Source organism: Colletotrichum gloeosporioides (assembly GCF_011800055.1).
Source record: "Colletotrichum gloeosporioides strain Lc1 chromosome Unknown consensus_60, whole genome shotgun sequence".
Classification (NCBI taxonomy): Eukaryota; Fungi; Ascomycota; class Sordariomycetes; order Glomerellales; family Glomerellaceae; genus Colletotrichum; species Colletotrichum gloeosporioides.
The window spans coordinates 502,963-518,208 of NW_025544705.1; the positions used below are offsets into that span (position 1 = coordinate 502,963).

General features: G+C 50.8%; 4 protein-coding genes and 1 pseudogene across 5 annotated transcripts; 3 read left to right on the top strand and 2 right to left on the bottom strand.

Moving 5' to 3' along the window:
• Positions 1-382: 382 nt before the first annotated feature.
• On the top strand, positions 383-632 carry GCG54_00014018 (uncharacterized protein; the record flags this gene model as incomplete). Its single annotated transcript, XM_045413863.1, has 2 exons — positions 383-469; positions 525-632. 2 exons carry the CDS (start codon positions 383-385, stop codon positions 630-632), a joined length of 195 nt encoding a protein of 64 aa, XP_045261942.1.
• A 5,511-nt stretch (positions 633-6,143) lies between these two features.
• Positions 6,144-9,151, top strand: GCG54_00014019 (annotated as a pseudogene). The gene is made up of 5 exons: positions 6,144-6,965; positions 7,031-7,333; positions 7,398-7,867; positions 7,924-8,143; positions 8,211-9,151. Coding segments are annotated over exons 1-5 (2,756 nt in total).
• Positions 9,152-10,411: 1,260 nt separating this feature from the next.
• GCG54_00014020 (uncharacterized protein) lies at positions 10,412-10,922 on the top strand (the record flags this gene model as incomplete). The annotated part of the gene is made up of 2 exons (XM_045413864.1): positions 10,412-10,514; positions 10,579-10,922. 2 exons carry the CDS (start codon positions 10,412-10,414, stop codon positions 10,920-10,922), a joined length of 447 nt encoding a protein of 148 aa, XP_045261943.1.
• A 1,056-nt stretch (positions 10,923-11,978) lies between these two features.
• On the bottom strand, positions 11,979-12,703 carry GCG54_00014021 (uncharacterized protein; the record flags this gene model as incomplete). Its single annotated transcript, XM_045413865.1, has 2 exons — positions 11,979-12,230; positions 12,320-12,703. 2 exons carry the CDS (start codon positions 12,701-12,703, stop codon positions 11,979-11,981), a joined length of 636 nt encoding a protein of 211 aa, XP_045261944.1.
• A 776-nt stretch (positions 12,704-13,479) lies between these two features.
• On the bottom strand, positions 13,480-15,139 carry GCG54_00014022 (uncharacterized protein; the record flags this gene model as incomplete). Its single annotated transcript, XM_045413866.1, has 3 exons — positions 13,480-13,767; positions 13,798-14,180; positions 14,278-15,139. 3 exons carry the CDS (start codon positions 15,137-15,139, stop codon positions 13,480-13,482), a joined length of 1,533 nt encoding a protein of 510 aa, XP_045261945.1.
• Between the last annotated feature and the right edge of the window lie 107 nt (positions 15,140-15,246).

A 15,246-nucleotide genomic window follows, 5' to 3' on the forward strand; every position in this document is an offset into this window, starting at 1 on the left:
GGCAGGGCCTCCCACAGGCAACTGAATCTTTTGACATTTCGTTTATAGGTGGGTCTTTGGCTGGCCTTTGAACCGGCGCTGTGTCAAGTTTGTGTCAGCTGAACATAAGATCGAGTCAGGTTACAGATCACCAGACAGAACTCCAAAGAGTACCCTGTCTGTACTGCGGTAACCATTTGATTGCTTTTGGACTGTCCCCAAGACACCTATTTAAAAGAAGCGTTACTCGCTCTATTCCTCCACATGGTTCAGACAGCTTCCGGTATATTGCTTAACTCACTCTCACAACCAGCCGATAAAATCTCTCATTTTCCTCTTTTGTTCTCTTTTATTAAGCTCCGATAGTCAATTTGACCTACACTACCAACCATACTAGCGTAGAATGCAATTCTCTACCATCCTCATCGCCCTCTTTGCAGGTATTGCTGTTGCACGCCCTGCTGATGCCCCACCTCCCCCGGACACTAAGGTACGCAAGCTATCCGACTGTTCTTACTACGCTTGCTATATTTAACAGCACATAGTGCAACTTGTGCCGCCAAGATTGCTTTTTCGGGAAAGGAAGCAATGCCGTCTTCGAGAAGTGTTTGAATACATGCAATAAGGACCTCGGATGCACGCTTACGCCTTAAAAAGCTCAAAGACCACAAGGTATGAATCCATCAGGGATGCTTAAGAGGTCCAATGGCTTATACGTGGAGTTAGACATATCTGCGGTTTGTGCGTTATGTGCGGACCTTACATTAGAAGTATTCCTTCACTCCAGCTAGAGCTCCCAATCCATACCTCTCTTTTCTCGACACCCACTCTATAATCTTTGTGACTCAGTATTCAAAACAAAAACGACAAGTAACATATGCACCTCGAGGTCGTGGGCCAGAGTTTTAATATGGAGCGCCACCTGTTAATCTCTTGCAAGACTAGCTGTACTTTAGATTTCATCAACTTTGACATCCAAACAATAAAAGCCATGCATGGGGTCATCCGAATCTCAGTTCCACTTATAAGCCCCCTAAGTCTAAATACTGAGATATAAGGAGTCTCCCGTCTTTGTATGACCGAGACTACAATGAGGCACTTGATCCAAGTGGGTGCACACACCGGCACCGTCTCATACGGCAACATCCTCGTCGAGTAGGCGAGGTAGCTTAAGGTCAAGATGTGCTCTAGAGCCGAAGGCAAACAGTGTTGCAAAAGCTCTAGGAAGTAGTGGATTACGAAAGGATCAATCAACACCCAACCACGTTTGGCCGTCCCAGATCTACAAGCTTCTGGCGCCGAAAGAAGCATTCGACCGTGTCAAGTGCCCCGGCCATGAATTCACGGACCATCCGACCTCGCGTAGGTTCCATCGTCATTATCCTCAGAGGCAAGTTCGATGTAATGTCTCGCCACATTAATCAGAGCCTGAATCTTCGCAACCATCAGGACGGGGATGTCTCGAGGAACACCGGTGGCTATGACCCGACCACAGACGCTTGGTAATTTCGCCTCGCAGTCTTCGTTACACGAGCTGGCGACTACAGCCTTACCGTAGGTGATGGCTGCCTCGGATGCCAACTAATGGGACAAAATTTGATTTGAGATGCCACCGTATATTTCGGAGTCGGAGTTCCACCATTGGCATGAGCGGAAGGATAACAAGGAAACCAATTATGCGACAGCCCACTGAACACTTCAGGTGTGCTTTTCCGTCACTGCGACCATGTCAACTAAACGAGGGTCGTGTGCGACTTGCAATTAAGGCAATGATCAATCGTCATGTCTATCAGAAGCGCCATATCCCTCTCATGTCCTGTTGCGGCTTACTCGGAGCAGACTGCAAAGGCTCTCGTGCGCGCACCCCCAGTATACGCCATGCACATTGTGTAATAGTAACGGATTCTCTATTTCTGCTCTCAACTGTTTCAAACACTGGGTCGACTTCAATGTCCGATCCCTCTTGATCTGGCATACCAAGTCGTCCACAGAGCTTGATGCCATCCCATCTTCCGTCACGTTCCGTCACAGCTCACTTCGAGAAAATGCCAGGGATGGCGAATTGTATTCGCGGCCGCCATCTCAGACTCGGACCAGATTAACGAATGACCATCTTGAAACGAGCGGGCGTTCCGTGGACATCCCATGGTGTGCTGACGTCGACGGCATCTTCTGCCAGTTGTCCCGAATATGGGAGGCGAGTGGCTTTCTGGAGGTCGTTGGCGTTTTGTTTGTCGTTGCTTTTGTGGATTCCTCCAGCGCTCTTCGTACCAGCGAGGTTATCTGTGCCGGCTTCCTTTCGTGCAATGGTGTTGAGTGGTGCAGAATCAGTAGCACTGGTATTCTGGCCATCGACCTGATTGTGGTTCGCACTGGTGACAGCAATTCTCGAATAGGCCGTCGCAGGCGTGACTTTTGCTGTTGATTCTGATGTGGAAGGCGCGCTGGTAGTGTAGGAAGATCGAAGAACGCTGTGCGGAGTGGTCAGCATCGCATGAAAGGGTCACATGGAGCAGGGTAAGACCTACGGTTGGGAAGCCTCGATTCCTACGGCTGCTGTAGCCTCAGAACGGGAGGTCTCGCGGGTATTGTCGGAAGATTTTGAGGCGGAAGCAGAATGCGCCCAGCCCCGGCGGTCGGCCATGTTTTCGTCGGGCGATCAGCTGGAGAAGCGCGATGGATGAGGGTGTTGTGGGATGACGACACGGTGGAAAAGGGTTTGTGGGATAGAGATTTGTTTTAAACGTCGTCAGAATCATCCATTGGAACGTGGAAATAACGGGACAGCATACTGCGAAGGAAGAGCCTGCCTCGAAAGATGCAATCCTCACTCAAGGCAGGTTCCAGCGGGTCCGCACCTACCTCGTCAATGCAGGAACAAATTGGAGGCGACGACCTGACTTGCCGAGGTCCCCTTCCATTTGCATAATTCTCAGTCATTCTCACATCGCCTATACCGCACCGAGACCAACGATTTCAGGGCTATCGTCCCCACGAACCGCGTCATCGCCTCGGACGGGTCTTGCTACGTCTCCAGATTCTCCGGGATCTCTAATCACCGACTGCCTCCACGGTTAACTTCTTTGCTCTTCGGGTCGACAATGCCGGTGGTTCCCACGATAAAAAGTCACAAAAGATGCAGAAAGCAACATCAAGTCAATCTGGAACAGCTAGGTGATCCGGCTAATGGACGTCAGTCGCTCATTGGCTTTTCATCTGTTCAAAGTACGTTTCTAGACCATTTTTCATGCTCTTTCTCCCCTTCCCCTTGGTTCATACAAAACTGACGTGCGCTCTTCGTAGGCTGACTGTTGCCAAATCCCGCTACTCCCTATACTTTCACAACCCTGACACATCTTGCGTCTCACCGACGCCCAGGAGAGACTCGCCCGGGTGCAAAACTGGCGTGCTGAATATCGTCAAGACCCATCTTCTGGTGTTGTTCTGTACGCAAGTCGTAGTCGCGGCGTCCCGCTCGCTTTATCATGTCTTCAACCACGTCTTGCAACGTCATATCTGCGCAACCGACACCTTCGACCAGCCTCGCGCCTGTTCGCTCATTCATTTGGCTTCAATAGGGACTCCTTACATTTTTAGGCACAACTCGAGGGTATGTATCGTTCTTCAAGACCAGGGCCCGCCCTGTCGGTCCAACCTCGGGCCTAGAAACCGTCGCCCATTCGCCACCGTGACGCAGTTTTGCTGCTCTAAAGCTCTGTCATTTTCTATTCATCATACGTCCCGTCTTCTATTCATTTATTTTCAAGAAAATGGTCTTTCTATGCCCCAGGTCGCATTTATTCGCTGTATTTGATCCAAAAATGATGCTACAGACTTTGCCGCTGTGGTGGCACAGAATGGTGCTAAGGGCAGGCCAGTGTGCCTATGCTCTTATTACAGAGCAGTGACGGCAAAGTGTGCATCTAGCGAGGCGCTCGTGGCGGTAGAGGATGGTTCATAATTAAGCGACAGACATATCAGCTGCAACTTCAAATACGTACGGGGACGGGATTGCCAGGGAATGTCTCTAGTAGAGCGCTCGAGAACAAAGTGAGGGAAAAAATATTGATCACCTTCTACAAATATTTTGAAGCAGTGAAACGGCGAGAGGGAGAAAAAAGGTCCATTAGGCGACCAAAACATACAACACCGGGCATTCGCCGGTCGTCACCGACCCGACTACTACTCCAGCCCTTACTGGCTTATCTATGGGAGAGCGGACGGGATCCCGAGTTCTCCAGTAGGTATGGTCGTATGTGTCAGTTTCGGCGCATTGAATTGTTTATACCGGACAGAACTTGTTCAGAAAGGTTAGCGAGAGCATACAGTTTGCGAGATGATATTGAGGTCTATTACTGAGATGAGGAGTATAGTACAGTGGATCGCGATGCGTGATGTTGCGTTAGCTGACATACTGAGTACGTATTCGTAGCGGCCCTTCCCTGTTTGAGATGTCGCGTGCATCCCACGTGCCAAACGTAAGGTTAGGCTTGGAGGAAAACCATCAGACGGCGTAGGGGTAGGGGAGTGGGATGGGCGATTGAAGCAGATACCTACAAAAAGTATTCTTGGGATGAGTACCCTAGATATCGCGTGATTGCGACTTCTATGCCTATCTCCCCGGGGCCGTGTCAACCGTTGTAGATTTCGATTTTCCATAGGAGGCATCCAGTTGTATTTCCAATTTGTCGTGGTTCCAGATGCGGAAGTCGAGTAGAAAACAGTGAGCTTACATCTGATTCCGATCTTTAGATATGGTACATCTAGTCGTGCTTGCTTCCAGGTCAACCCTGCGCAGTCTACCTTGAGTGTCGTTCCTGAAAGCATTGTTAACTTCATAGAAATATTCTTGCCTCCCGTATAAACCAGTCGCAGCTGGCCTTGGCAGCACTGATATCTGTTAGCCAATACATACATCCCTATCGCCAAAGACGTGATTGATCATGGAGAGACTATAGATTGTGCGTGAGTGATTGGTGGCATTAGGTTCTACGGGTTTGAAGTTGTCGTAAATGCATTCGAGTTATAGACCACGAAGTAAATTGTCCACTAAAAACAATAGAAGCAGACATGCCATGTTATAAATCGATATTTCAATCATCTGTAAGTTAGCATGCTTCGAAAGCTCCGCAGAAAAAGAGAGTTACAATATCTCGACGGTGACAGAGACATCCGAGCATTACCCTTTCTAGCTTACACGAGGTCCATGGCCGGATGATTGCGGTGTGGTTTAATCAATTGAATCAATCGGAGAGTGTGGAGAATCAAACTACAGCCATACTGTGGCTGAACCGTGGCAGAGAAACCTCAGCGGCTGGTATAAATAGCTCAGGCATCCACCTTCCTATGGCGCCTGCATCTGAAACTTGCAAACCCCTGTTCTTCGCCAAAGATAGGCTTTTGACCATTGCCATACCCAGCTTCACCCTGCGAAAACGCCCGCAATGATGTCCATCTTAACCTGCTTCCCAACTCAGTCTGCAAATGTGCCACCTCTTTAGGCCCTCTAAGATGGTCAGGCCAGGCGGAAAAGAAAGGGAGGAAAAGAAAAGAAGAGACCCAGTGAGCGTTGCTTAGTGCAATCTGAACACAACCAACGTTCCACGGCTTTGACCCTCACTGTGTGAGCCATTCCTAACGTTTTGGGCCGACGTGGAAGACATGGTCTCCCGTTCAAGGATGCCCTCTAGTGGAGCAGTGGCAGTCATGACTCGGGACCCCAAAAAGCCATATTTACCCGCGAACTACTCGGACATGGGACGGTTCCAGAACAAAATAAGGTTCGATGTCAGCGGCGTAGCGCGGACAGCCAAGGCCGCATGCACTAAATCATAAATGAGGACTGGCAGTGTACAGTCAGCCGAGGGGCCTGGAGACATCCTGACTGCCGTTCAACGACGCGAGTCAAGGATATCGTCATAGCAGAAATTCCCACAAGATTAATGTCCTGCATTATACTGCTGCTTTTAGACACTAACCATTTAGTAAATGACTATGTTTCCAATTGACGAGTCCAATGCATATGACCTCGAGAGAACTGTTTTTATATATGAGAGAGAGAGCGCAATAAATGTCGGGTTGGTTAGATGTTCATGGGCCATCACCGTTCGCTCTACATTCTTTCACCTACGTTCGTTCTAAACGTTCACTCTCGTTAATTGAATATGAAATTTGACGCTCAACGCTCCTTATTTGCCATCTTGAGCTTTCTTTCACTTTCTGCAGTGGCATCTGACCTGCAGGGCGAACCATACCACAATGCTGTCCCGATCCTCCGACGAGCCACCCCGGTAAGGAACGGAACCCATACGGGAAGTGTCGTACCCTCATCCAGCCGCCGTCCTTCGTCTATGCCGCCGTCTTCTGTGCCACCATCCTCTTTGCCACCGTCTTCTGCCGCGCCTACTACCCGCCCACCTACCATCACAAGCCCCCCTGTCTCGTCAGCAGCACCCACGAGCAGTGCTGCACCAGCGACTACTACGGTCAGCAATGGGGACACCATCGTTGTTCCCGTTGGCGTTGTCGTCGTTGGAGGACCCGGTGGTGGCTTCTTTACCATTGCGGGTGCCGCTGCTGGGGCCGCCCCGGTTGCTGTGGCGGCCGGCGCAACCGTCACTGCCGGATCTTCGTCCGGTGACAAACCTGACGACCCGGACGATCCGAACAAGCCGCCCAGCTCTGTGCCCGAGGCGCCATCTTCCGCACCACCTTCATCTGCACCGCCTCCATCTTCCAACTCAGCGGCACCTACGAGTACGGAAGCCCCAACGAGTACCTCGAGTGCCGTGCCGAGCGAAACGCCAGCACCGCATGTCATCTACCCCAAAGACAGTGCCACAGCCCAAGACAAGAAAGACTTCCTCGCACTGATCGACAAGGACCTTGGTCAAGGGAATTACAGAGTAACAGAGGGTAGAAAGGTTTTGTTTGTCGCCGCCAATATCACAACCACGCAACGTGATAACCTCGTCAAAAATCCCTTGGTATGATGCCCGGATGCGTAACACCTTCGCATGTTATTTTAAGCATTGGCTGACAAACCTACCAGGTCGGTGGAGCCGATCCTGATCAGGAGGATCGCAACAACAATGGTGCATCAGTGCTGATCAAGGAAAGAGACCCCAGTGATGAGGAGATCCACGAGAAGTGGTGGATGGAGTCGCTTGACAAGCTCGGGAGAATTCGAAAGCGCGCCGTGGTCAAGCAAGCTAGTGCTCCGACAGAACTCGTCATGCTTTCTCAGCCGCCTGGGGTGGACCTCAAAACTCTCAACGCTTACACATACGACGACAGTGCCGGAGCCGAGATTACTGTTTATGTTCTTGACAGTGGATATTACGCTAGAAATGCTGTAAGTACAATTCTTTCGGGCCAATTTCACGCGCTGCAGTTGACTAACCTATGTGAATAACCAGGAATACACTGGCATGGCCGTGAAGCCCCGCTGGATATTTGCAGGCTCCCAGGAAGAAAAGTCTGTTGAAGAGGATCTCGACCCTGACGGACACGGTACTTGTGCTGGATCTAAGATTAACGGTCCCAAGTTCGGAGTCGCAAAGCAGGTCAACCTGGTCGTGGTCAAAGCTGGAACCCAGGCTTCCGATACCGATGACGCTCTCGACAGGATTGTGGAGGACGTTAGGTTGAAGAAGCTGCAGGGAAAAGCCATTGTCAACATTTCGCGCTGTCGTACGTATAACCTTTCCACTATCTGCAGCTTCTTACTTTTCATCGGATCGAAGGCTCATCAACTAACATACGAGAAGGTTTGGACAGTGCAACTGAATTCAGTAAGAAAACGATGAGAGAATACGTGAATGAGATGATTCTCGAGGACATTATCGTTATCGCGGCGGCTGGAAACGACAATCGTGCTGAAGTAGCCGTAAGTAGGCAGAGTGACTACTCGTCAAGCTCCGTGAGCTGACTACAAATATCTAGCAAGGAAAAGCAAAAGCTGCCGACATCGATAGCTGGCCAGGCCTGATGGCTAAAGATGGCGTTCCGGTCATCAACGTTGGGGCCGTTGATAATACGGGAAAGAATGCCAGCTTTTCTCAAGGAGGACCTCATGTTCATGTCATGGCACCTGGTGTTCAGCTTCAGTGTGCTGCCAATTCCTTCTTCTCCGGCACGCGAAAGAATGACGGCACGTCTTTTGGTTAGTAGCTCCAGCCTCTGGTCGACACATTGGGCGAAGGCCATTCTTACTGACTGATGCATCCTAGCTGCACCCACTGTAGCCGGTCTTGCAGCTTACCTTCTGGCGGTCGGAGAATACCCACAGCTGTTCGAGATTGGAAAGGTAGCCGCCAACATGCAAAAACTCCTCATGGATATGGCCTACCAGCGATCTCCCGACGGAGGACCGGTTATCTTCAACGGTCAGGGTGCCGTCTGTGGTCGTCTTGGGCGAAGCGCCAAGTTCAAAAGACAGGACCTCAGCGGCGAGGCCTGCTCGGTCGTCTCGTCAACGACGACGCTACCCTCTGCAACCCCCAGTCCTCCTCTAGCAACAACCAGCAATCCACCTGCGGCGACAACTGCGCCGCCACCGCCACCACCCCCTCCACCTGCGCCCAAAGAGCTCTTCTCATTAAGCGAGCAAGTCAGCTCTGGTACTTCGGCGTGCTTTCCCACGAACGACTTTAGTGCAACAGCTGGGACGACGTACGGCTTTTCATTTGATGTTAGCCCAGACATGATCGTGAGCATCGAGACAGGGTCAACAGACGAGGGATATCACCAATCCAAGGGGCCATGGACAGGTACCTTTCTCGCCCAGTCAACGTCTTCGGTTAAGATCTGCGGATCTGGCGGTTCCGGTACATTAGCCTTCAAGGTCACCGAGGAGCCCTCCGAGGCCGTCAAAGCACCAGCCGGCAAGGAGGTATTCAAGTTGGATGAGAAGGTTGCGAGTGGGACGACGTCTTGCTTCCCGACCACTGGTCTGAATATCCAAGAGGGGAACTATGGGTTCTCGTATACCACCTCCGATGGCATCGAAATTCAGATCGGAGACGATAGTTCCGGGCCAAAATATTTTACTGGAAACAGAGCCTCGGGTGCAGGATTGATGTACATCGATTTCTCGGGGGGTAGTATCTCGATTTGCGCGACAAACAAGGGTGGCTCGGAGGCACCTCTTTCTTTAACTATGACCCAGTAACGTATATACACTAGAAGAATGCATAAATGATTCAATGTCAGGAAATGATGAGTAAGGTCGAGACCAACTGGTCGCGCTGACGGAGTGACGGGGGATTCCTGCCGATACAGCTGATATGCCGGGCCCTCTCGCGAAGATTCTGTTAATTGCAAGCTGTTACTTTAACAGCGTTAGAATTTTGTCTATGGGACTCTCATCTCTGATGATGGATACTCTGAAGGCCTTGGTCCTTCTCACGCGGAGTCTGAACTGGGAAGAGATGCGCCTTCTGCTGTGTAGTTAAGATGGTAAAGACGTACCATCGTGTTGAACCTGCTGGTTCCGAATTAGCCGGCCTTGTTTGTTACGTAGAGAATGAAGCAGAATCGTGAAGCTAACACATTACAATGCCGCAATCAGGACCAACCAGCGCCAAGACAAACTCTGTGTACAGATGTATGGGCAACATACCATGCAGTGGAACTAACTAACTTGGTTCGCTGCATAATGTGAGCATGCTGGACTTAATATTGGACTTGGACCTATTTGCAAACAGCGACAAGTGGGCGTTCGTTGCGAGCAGTTATGTTGATGTTGTGACTTCATTTGAATGATCTGAGGCTGCTAGAAGCTTCATCACACGGCATGGAGTTGTGTTCGTGGCAGGTTTGGCCTCAATATAGCCGCATCCGAAAATATGAGGGGTGGGAGAACTCTGGCGGCATGGAATGTAGGAAGTAGTCTTCAAGAAATCTTGACGGCTCTTGAAGCTTCCAGATGCGGGTTAGGCTGTTGATGCGGGCGGGTAAAAAGCCGAGGGCAAGCTCTTGGTACTCTTCTTTTTAATTTGGCATGTTTTGATTCAAAGAAATCAGAGAAAGTCCCACGTCCGTAGGCACAAATTGGTGGGCAGTGACTCAAAAGGTGAACGGAAGGGTGTACAGTACATCCGCTTTTGCGCTTCCTCTGAGGATGTCGCAGCCTGGCGGACAGGTCGCAAGATGAAGAGATTGATGACGTCGGGTTGGGTTCAGTACAGTTGAGGAAGTCACACCTCACCAGCATGGCTTCTATTTTGGGGCTGCCTGCCTACCTTACCTAAACATTGCAACCAGCAGGCACCCACCTACCCTCACGCAACCTTGCCCAACAAGTTCAACAACGCGATTGCCTCATATTTGAGGAGGCTCGCTTCTTTCACCCCTCGGAAAGAACACGTTCTGGCTCTCCGACATTGCCCTCTTTCAACACCAATCGCCGCTCTGAAGTCCGACAGAAGCCATGGCTGCCACCACTCGATCAGCGTCCCTTCGGCCCCAAAACTGTCCTGGCTCTCTCGGACATCGCCCGCAGCGTCGCAAGTCCCAGTCGCAAAAGCCAAAAGGTACGTGTTGCTGCCCTCTCAGCTATTCCTTCATACTGGACTTCTTCTGATATTGCTTTTCTAGAGATGAAGGCTGAGCCAAAGCCCGTTACCACCCCGAAGGAGAACGCCTGCTTCAAGACAGGCTACATCCGCATCATCATCACAAACTGTGTTGCAACAGACGAGACTGCCTCCATGCTGTCAGACCAGCTTCAGGCTCTGGAACCTCTGGTCGCCAAAGGTTTTTCCTGCAAGACTTTCGAGGGTAACAGCGAAAAGATACTCATCGAGGCAGCAACATGCTGCGAGATCACCGCGGCAGCTATGGGTGACTTTGAGACCACGATTCAAAAGGGTTTTCCGGAAGCCAGCTACGAGATCCACGTCCGCCCCCAGGGAGGCCCCCCCTTCCTTCCCTATGTCTAGATGGAGAAACCGAGGCATGGAATCGAAAGCGGCTGGAGAGAATTGCGGGGTGGATGCATGGACGGATGAAAAACAGGCAGTTAGGCAGCGGCCGGGTGTGCATTAGAGCGGGGGAACATAGATGTAGTCGTCTGCGCGAGATTCATATTCAATCCCAAAGTTCATTCCAGGCGTCGCGATGTCTCCGATGCCAGGTAACGACTATTATTTTCCCGTCGACGATGTCTCTCATCTGGTCCCCATGTGCATTGAGTTGGCGATGGCTTCATGAATGGGGGAACAACCTGACGAGTGGCAACTGATTCTTTCCGTGCGACAATAGGGTATGTGATGCCATCGAGCTGGGCCGGACCGGAGACACCTACACATTGTAATATTTTTGGAATATCCCAGGAAGGGACCGCTCACCAAACTTCTGCTTTCCTCTCTGATTCCGCGCCGTTCAAAAGCACGTGCCGTCCGTTCAAGATCTTCTCTCTTCCGAGTCCAGTTCTCTCGGAGAAGGATGCTGCCTCCTCATCAGACAGTCCCGTGTTGCTTCATCTCGTCATCGCCCTTCCCTTTGTTCATTGAGCGTTGAGGAAAGCATGATCAAGGCTCCTCACTCATTCGCTGATGGTAGCTTCGAAGTGCAAAGTGGTCCTAGAGTAGTGGTAGGTCCTGAGAAAACGCCCAAGTAGGAGCTTTCCCTAGGGCAGGCTCGAGTTCTTCCTCACACCCTCGGGCCATTAGGGACACAAGGAAAGGATGCTTCGATGCACTCACTTTTCATGCAGGTGCTGCATAAGCAAGGCCGAAAGTCTTGGCTCTCGAAGCGACGGAACCTCTCCGCCATAGAAGCAGTGGGTTTACTTTATCTGGTCCGTCCTGCTGTGATAAATGGTATCGGATTTTATCAAACAAGATGGTGCTCAATTGTGCTTTGGAAAGTGAAGACCATCTTTGCCTTCCTCTGAGATGATTATATTGGAGCCTACTTGACCGCTCTTCCGTATCCCGCCGGTAAGGGGCTGCAAGGCGCACCTATTAGATCTCCGTTTCCCGGTTTGCCCCAAATCAATCCGTAGCCTCTACCGTATCTTCGCCGTAGCTGTCTTTCAAACATTGCGACCATTCTGGCTCCTCACCGTCAGCGGTTACCGATGATCCCGAATCACTCTTCTGGTCAGACTCCAAGTCCTCCGATTCTTCCTCCATCTCGTTGATATTGCCGTTGTTGTCTGTCATGAAGAACTCCAGCGCTGCTGGTCCCCAGGCATCAGGCTTCGTGGCCTGGTCGATGTCGCAGAATAAGATAGTTTGAGCAGTCTGAGATCATAGGCATTAAAGTTAGAGACTGTGAAAGTTGAAGAAAAGAAGAGGAAAGGAAATAGAATAATCAGCACGGTCCGACTCACCAGCCTCGAGCTCGTGTTCTGGGCCTCGCACCATTCTCTCAGACCTGATGTAGTCACGCGGCCTTGCAGGATGTTCTTCCAGACACCATCGTCGCGGGAAGGCGTCTGCACATTCTTGAGGGCAGCGCGCGAGGTACAGAATTGGATGTTGATATCGAGACCGTGGCCGAAGGCGGTGGTAATCTTTTCCTGCGTCAACGAGCGCAGAAGCCTCAACAGCACTTCAGTCGAGACAAGGAGAACCGTCTGGGCAAAGGGCGGCGAGGCTTGACTTGCGTCATTGCTGAACCAGGTCAAAAAGCCCAGCAACTGAGCCCAGTCGTATTCGTTTGTCGGCAGCAGCGATGTCTTGAAGTGGGCTGTCAACAGCCTGGGTCCTGCCATCGTGGAAGTAGGATGCGCAGCCTGTGTCGTCTGGTACTGCGTTGACAGTGTTGAGTGCGGAAGGAGCTTGGGCGAGGTGGTGTTGCCCGGGCCAAGACAGCTACCTTGGCTGGCTGGCTGGTTCAGTAGATTGTTGATGGAAAGAAAGTACCTTAGGGATCTACTCAAAAAGATAGGTAGTCGCAGTGAATGTCAAGTGATTTTCAAGGAAGCGCCAGCAAGAGCCAGTGGCAGTCGTGACTGCCCCATCCGGGCCCTCCACGGCAGTGCGAACAGACCTGAGAACGGCAGGTGGCCGTACCCATGTATCTTAGGTAAGGTAGGTAGGTAGTGAGTGAAGGTAAGGCTTGACGATGGCGGGACAGGAAGACCAGACGATCGTCTCGTCGCTCGACCGTCCTTCAGCGCCAACAATGCTGCCTGCGTGGTTGCCGCCCTAGCCATCTCCGTTCTTGCACGCGACTATTGGATGGGGTCAATTTCACTCACGTAAGTCCGGATCCAAACTCCGAGAACTGCATTCGAATCTCGGCTGCCAAGGAACTAGTCAGCAGAACCCTCGAACGAAAAAAGACTAACGTCCTAGAAGTCCATGATCTGTTGGATATAGGCTTGCTCGAATTGAACAGCAAACCAGGCTGTTGCGGCCAACCCAACTGGCCAAAATCTGGACAAATGAGAAGACCCTCGAGGTGTTCTGCCGCGGTCAGAATTATGCGTGCTTATTTCGAATCTTTCCCTTTGTAGTTCGTCTTGTAATCAACAATGCACAGTGTCTACGCCCCTAGAGCTTTCTGTTCCGTTTGGATCTGCCGCAGAGAGACTGGGCAGATAATCTGGGTTGCATGCATCAAGTGTTGAACCGCATGTCCGTGAGACTTGATGGTCGTTTCATTCAGCTGTTCTTCAACGAAATCCAGCCTCCAACCGTTATACTGATGTATAACAGCTTCCCAAGTTTGGGTTATTGATGGTTTCATAGCAAACTTCCATGTGCCCCTCCACAGAACTACTGCTTGCGGGATGTTGCGGAATGCCTGATACCTAAAGAGCGCTGCTAACCCCTTTCGCCCGTTTCAAATCTCCATAGTAACTAATTGGGGCATTTTCATGGCTGCTGCCGCCGCTTTCTGAAGCATTGCTTCAATCTCAACCAAGTCCCCATCGGGCGTAAGTAGCCTTGAAGTAAGAGTAAGCGAGGTAAGGCTCGGCCACTCCCAAGAGGGTTGCACCTCGAAGAAACTGCTGGCATCCACTATGAAGGATGCTGCGAGTTGCTCCAGCTTGAGACTGGCGAGAGCGACTATCCGGCTTACCGCTGAATCAGGTTTGCGGAGACTGTCGCATTGGGTCAAATCGACTCCGTTTAGGAACCGCTGCATCGTAGCTGGATACTGTTGATTGAAGTTCTCAAAAACTACGAGTCTCTTGAGACTGCTGTTGAAGAGACGGATAGACTCGAATAGATATTGGTAATCTAGACAGAAGATTTAAAAATCAGTAAATGAGCATGCAAAGCAAGTCAGAGCAAGCAATGACTTGGAAGAACAAGGTGGTGGCGTATCAGCACTCACCTTTGTCTGTAATATGCTGTGGGAAGTCCCATTCTCTCCAGGGCTGGTAGTGGATGTCTTTGAGCCTAGGAAACCGGGCAAACATATGTGCCAGGGACGGCGGCTTCCATAGCCGGCGATTCTGTTGGCGGAGAAGTAAACCAGTCACGGCCGGGAATGTTGGAAGCTGATCCCACCATTGGAGCTCTAACTGATCACTGTCAAACGGTCCCCGCTCCATGACCGAATGGAACACTTTTCTGATAGCATATCGAGGTGGGGCGGCGTGTCGAAACCCAGCAACCCAACCATGTTGAGGGTCATGATAGTGCCGGCTTGATCTTGCCTTCTCAATACCATACCCACTTGACATATTCGAAGGGGTGTCAGGCATAAAAGTAAGATACGGAAAACAATGCTCCGAGTCGCTGGGCGAATATATACTGATATCCAGTATCAAATCAGGCCGAAAGTCCCATGTGCTGAGAATCAAGAATAAATCCCGGAATGCCGCGGTGATGGGACACTTATCTGTGTCGCTGATTTCACAAGCTTCACCCCACTCTTCTAGTGTGAGCCTTGTACCATCAGGTGCGCACGTGGTGCAGTCGTAATCATCAAGCTCCAAGCAGAACCAGATGTAGCTGACGAGTGCTTGATTTCTTTGAATCAGTGCACCAAAGTTGACGAGGCGTGATGGTGTCAGTCTGATTCGAGCGAAATTATGTCGCTCGATCTCGATTTGCCACTCTCGGGACACAGTGGCCAAGTGACCTTGCGAGCAACCTGCTCGCATTGGTTCATGGAGGATAAGAAGCCGGATCTCTCTAGGCAAGCGATTCCATGATGACCAGTGCTGTTTCTGAGGTGACATTGGAAGCATCATGGCCTTTACCCCACAATTTGGCAATAGAGGAGTGTAAGTAGGAAGTCTTTATATGTGAGCTTATGCGATTGATGCAAAATAAAAGAGCGCCCGGAAATTACCAG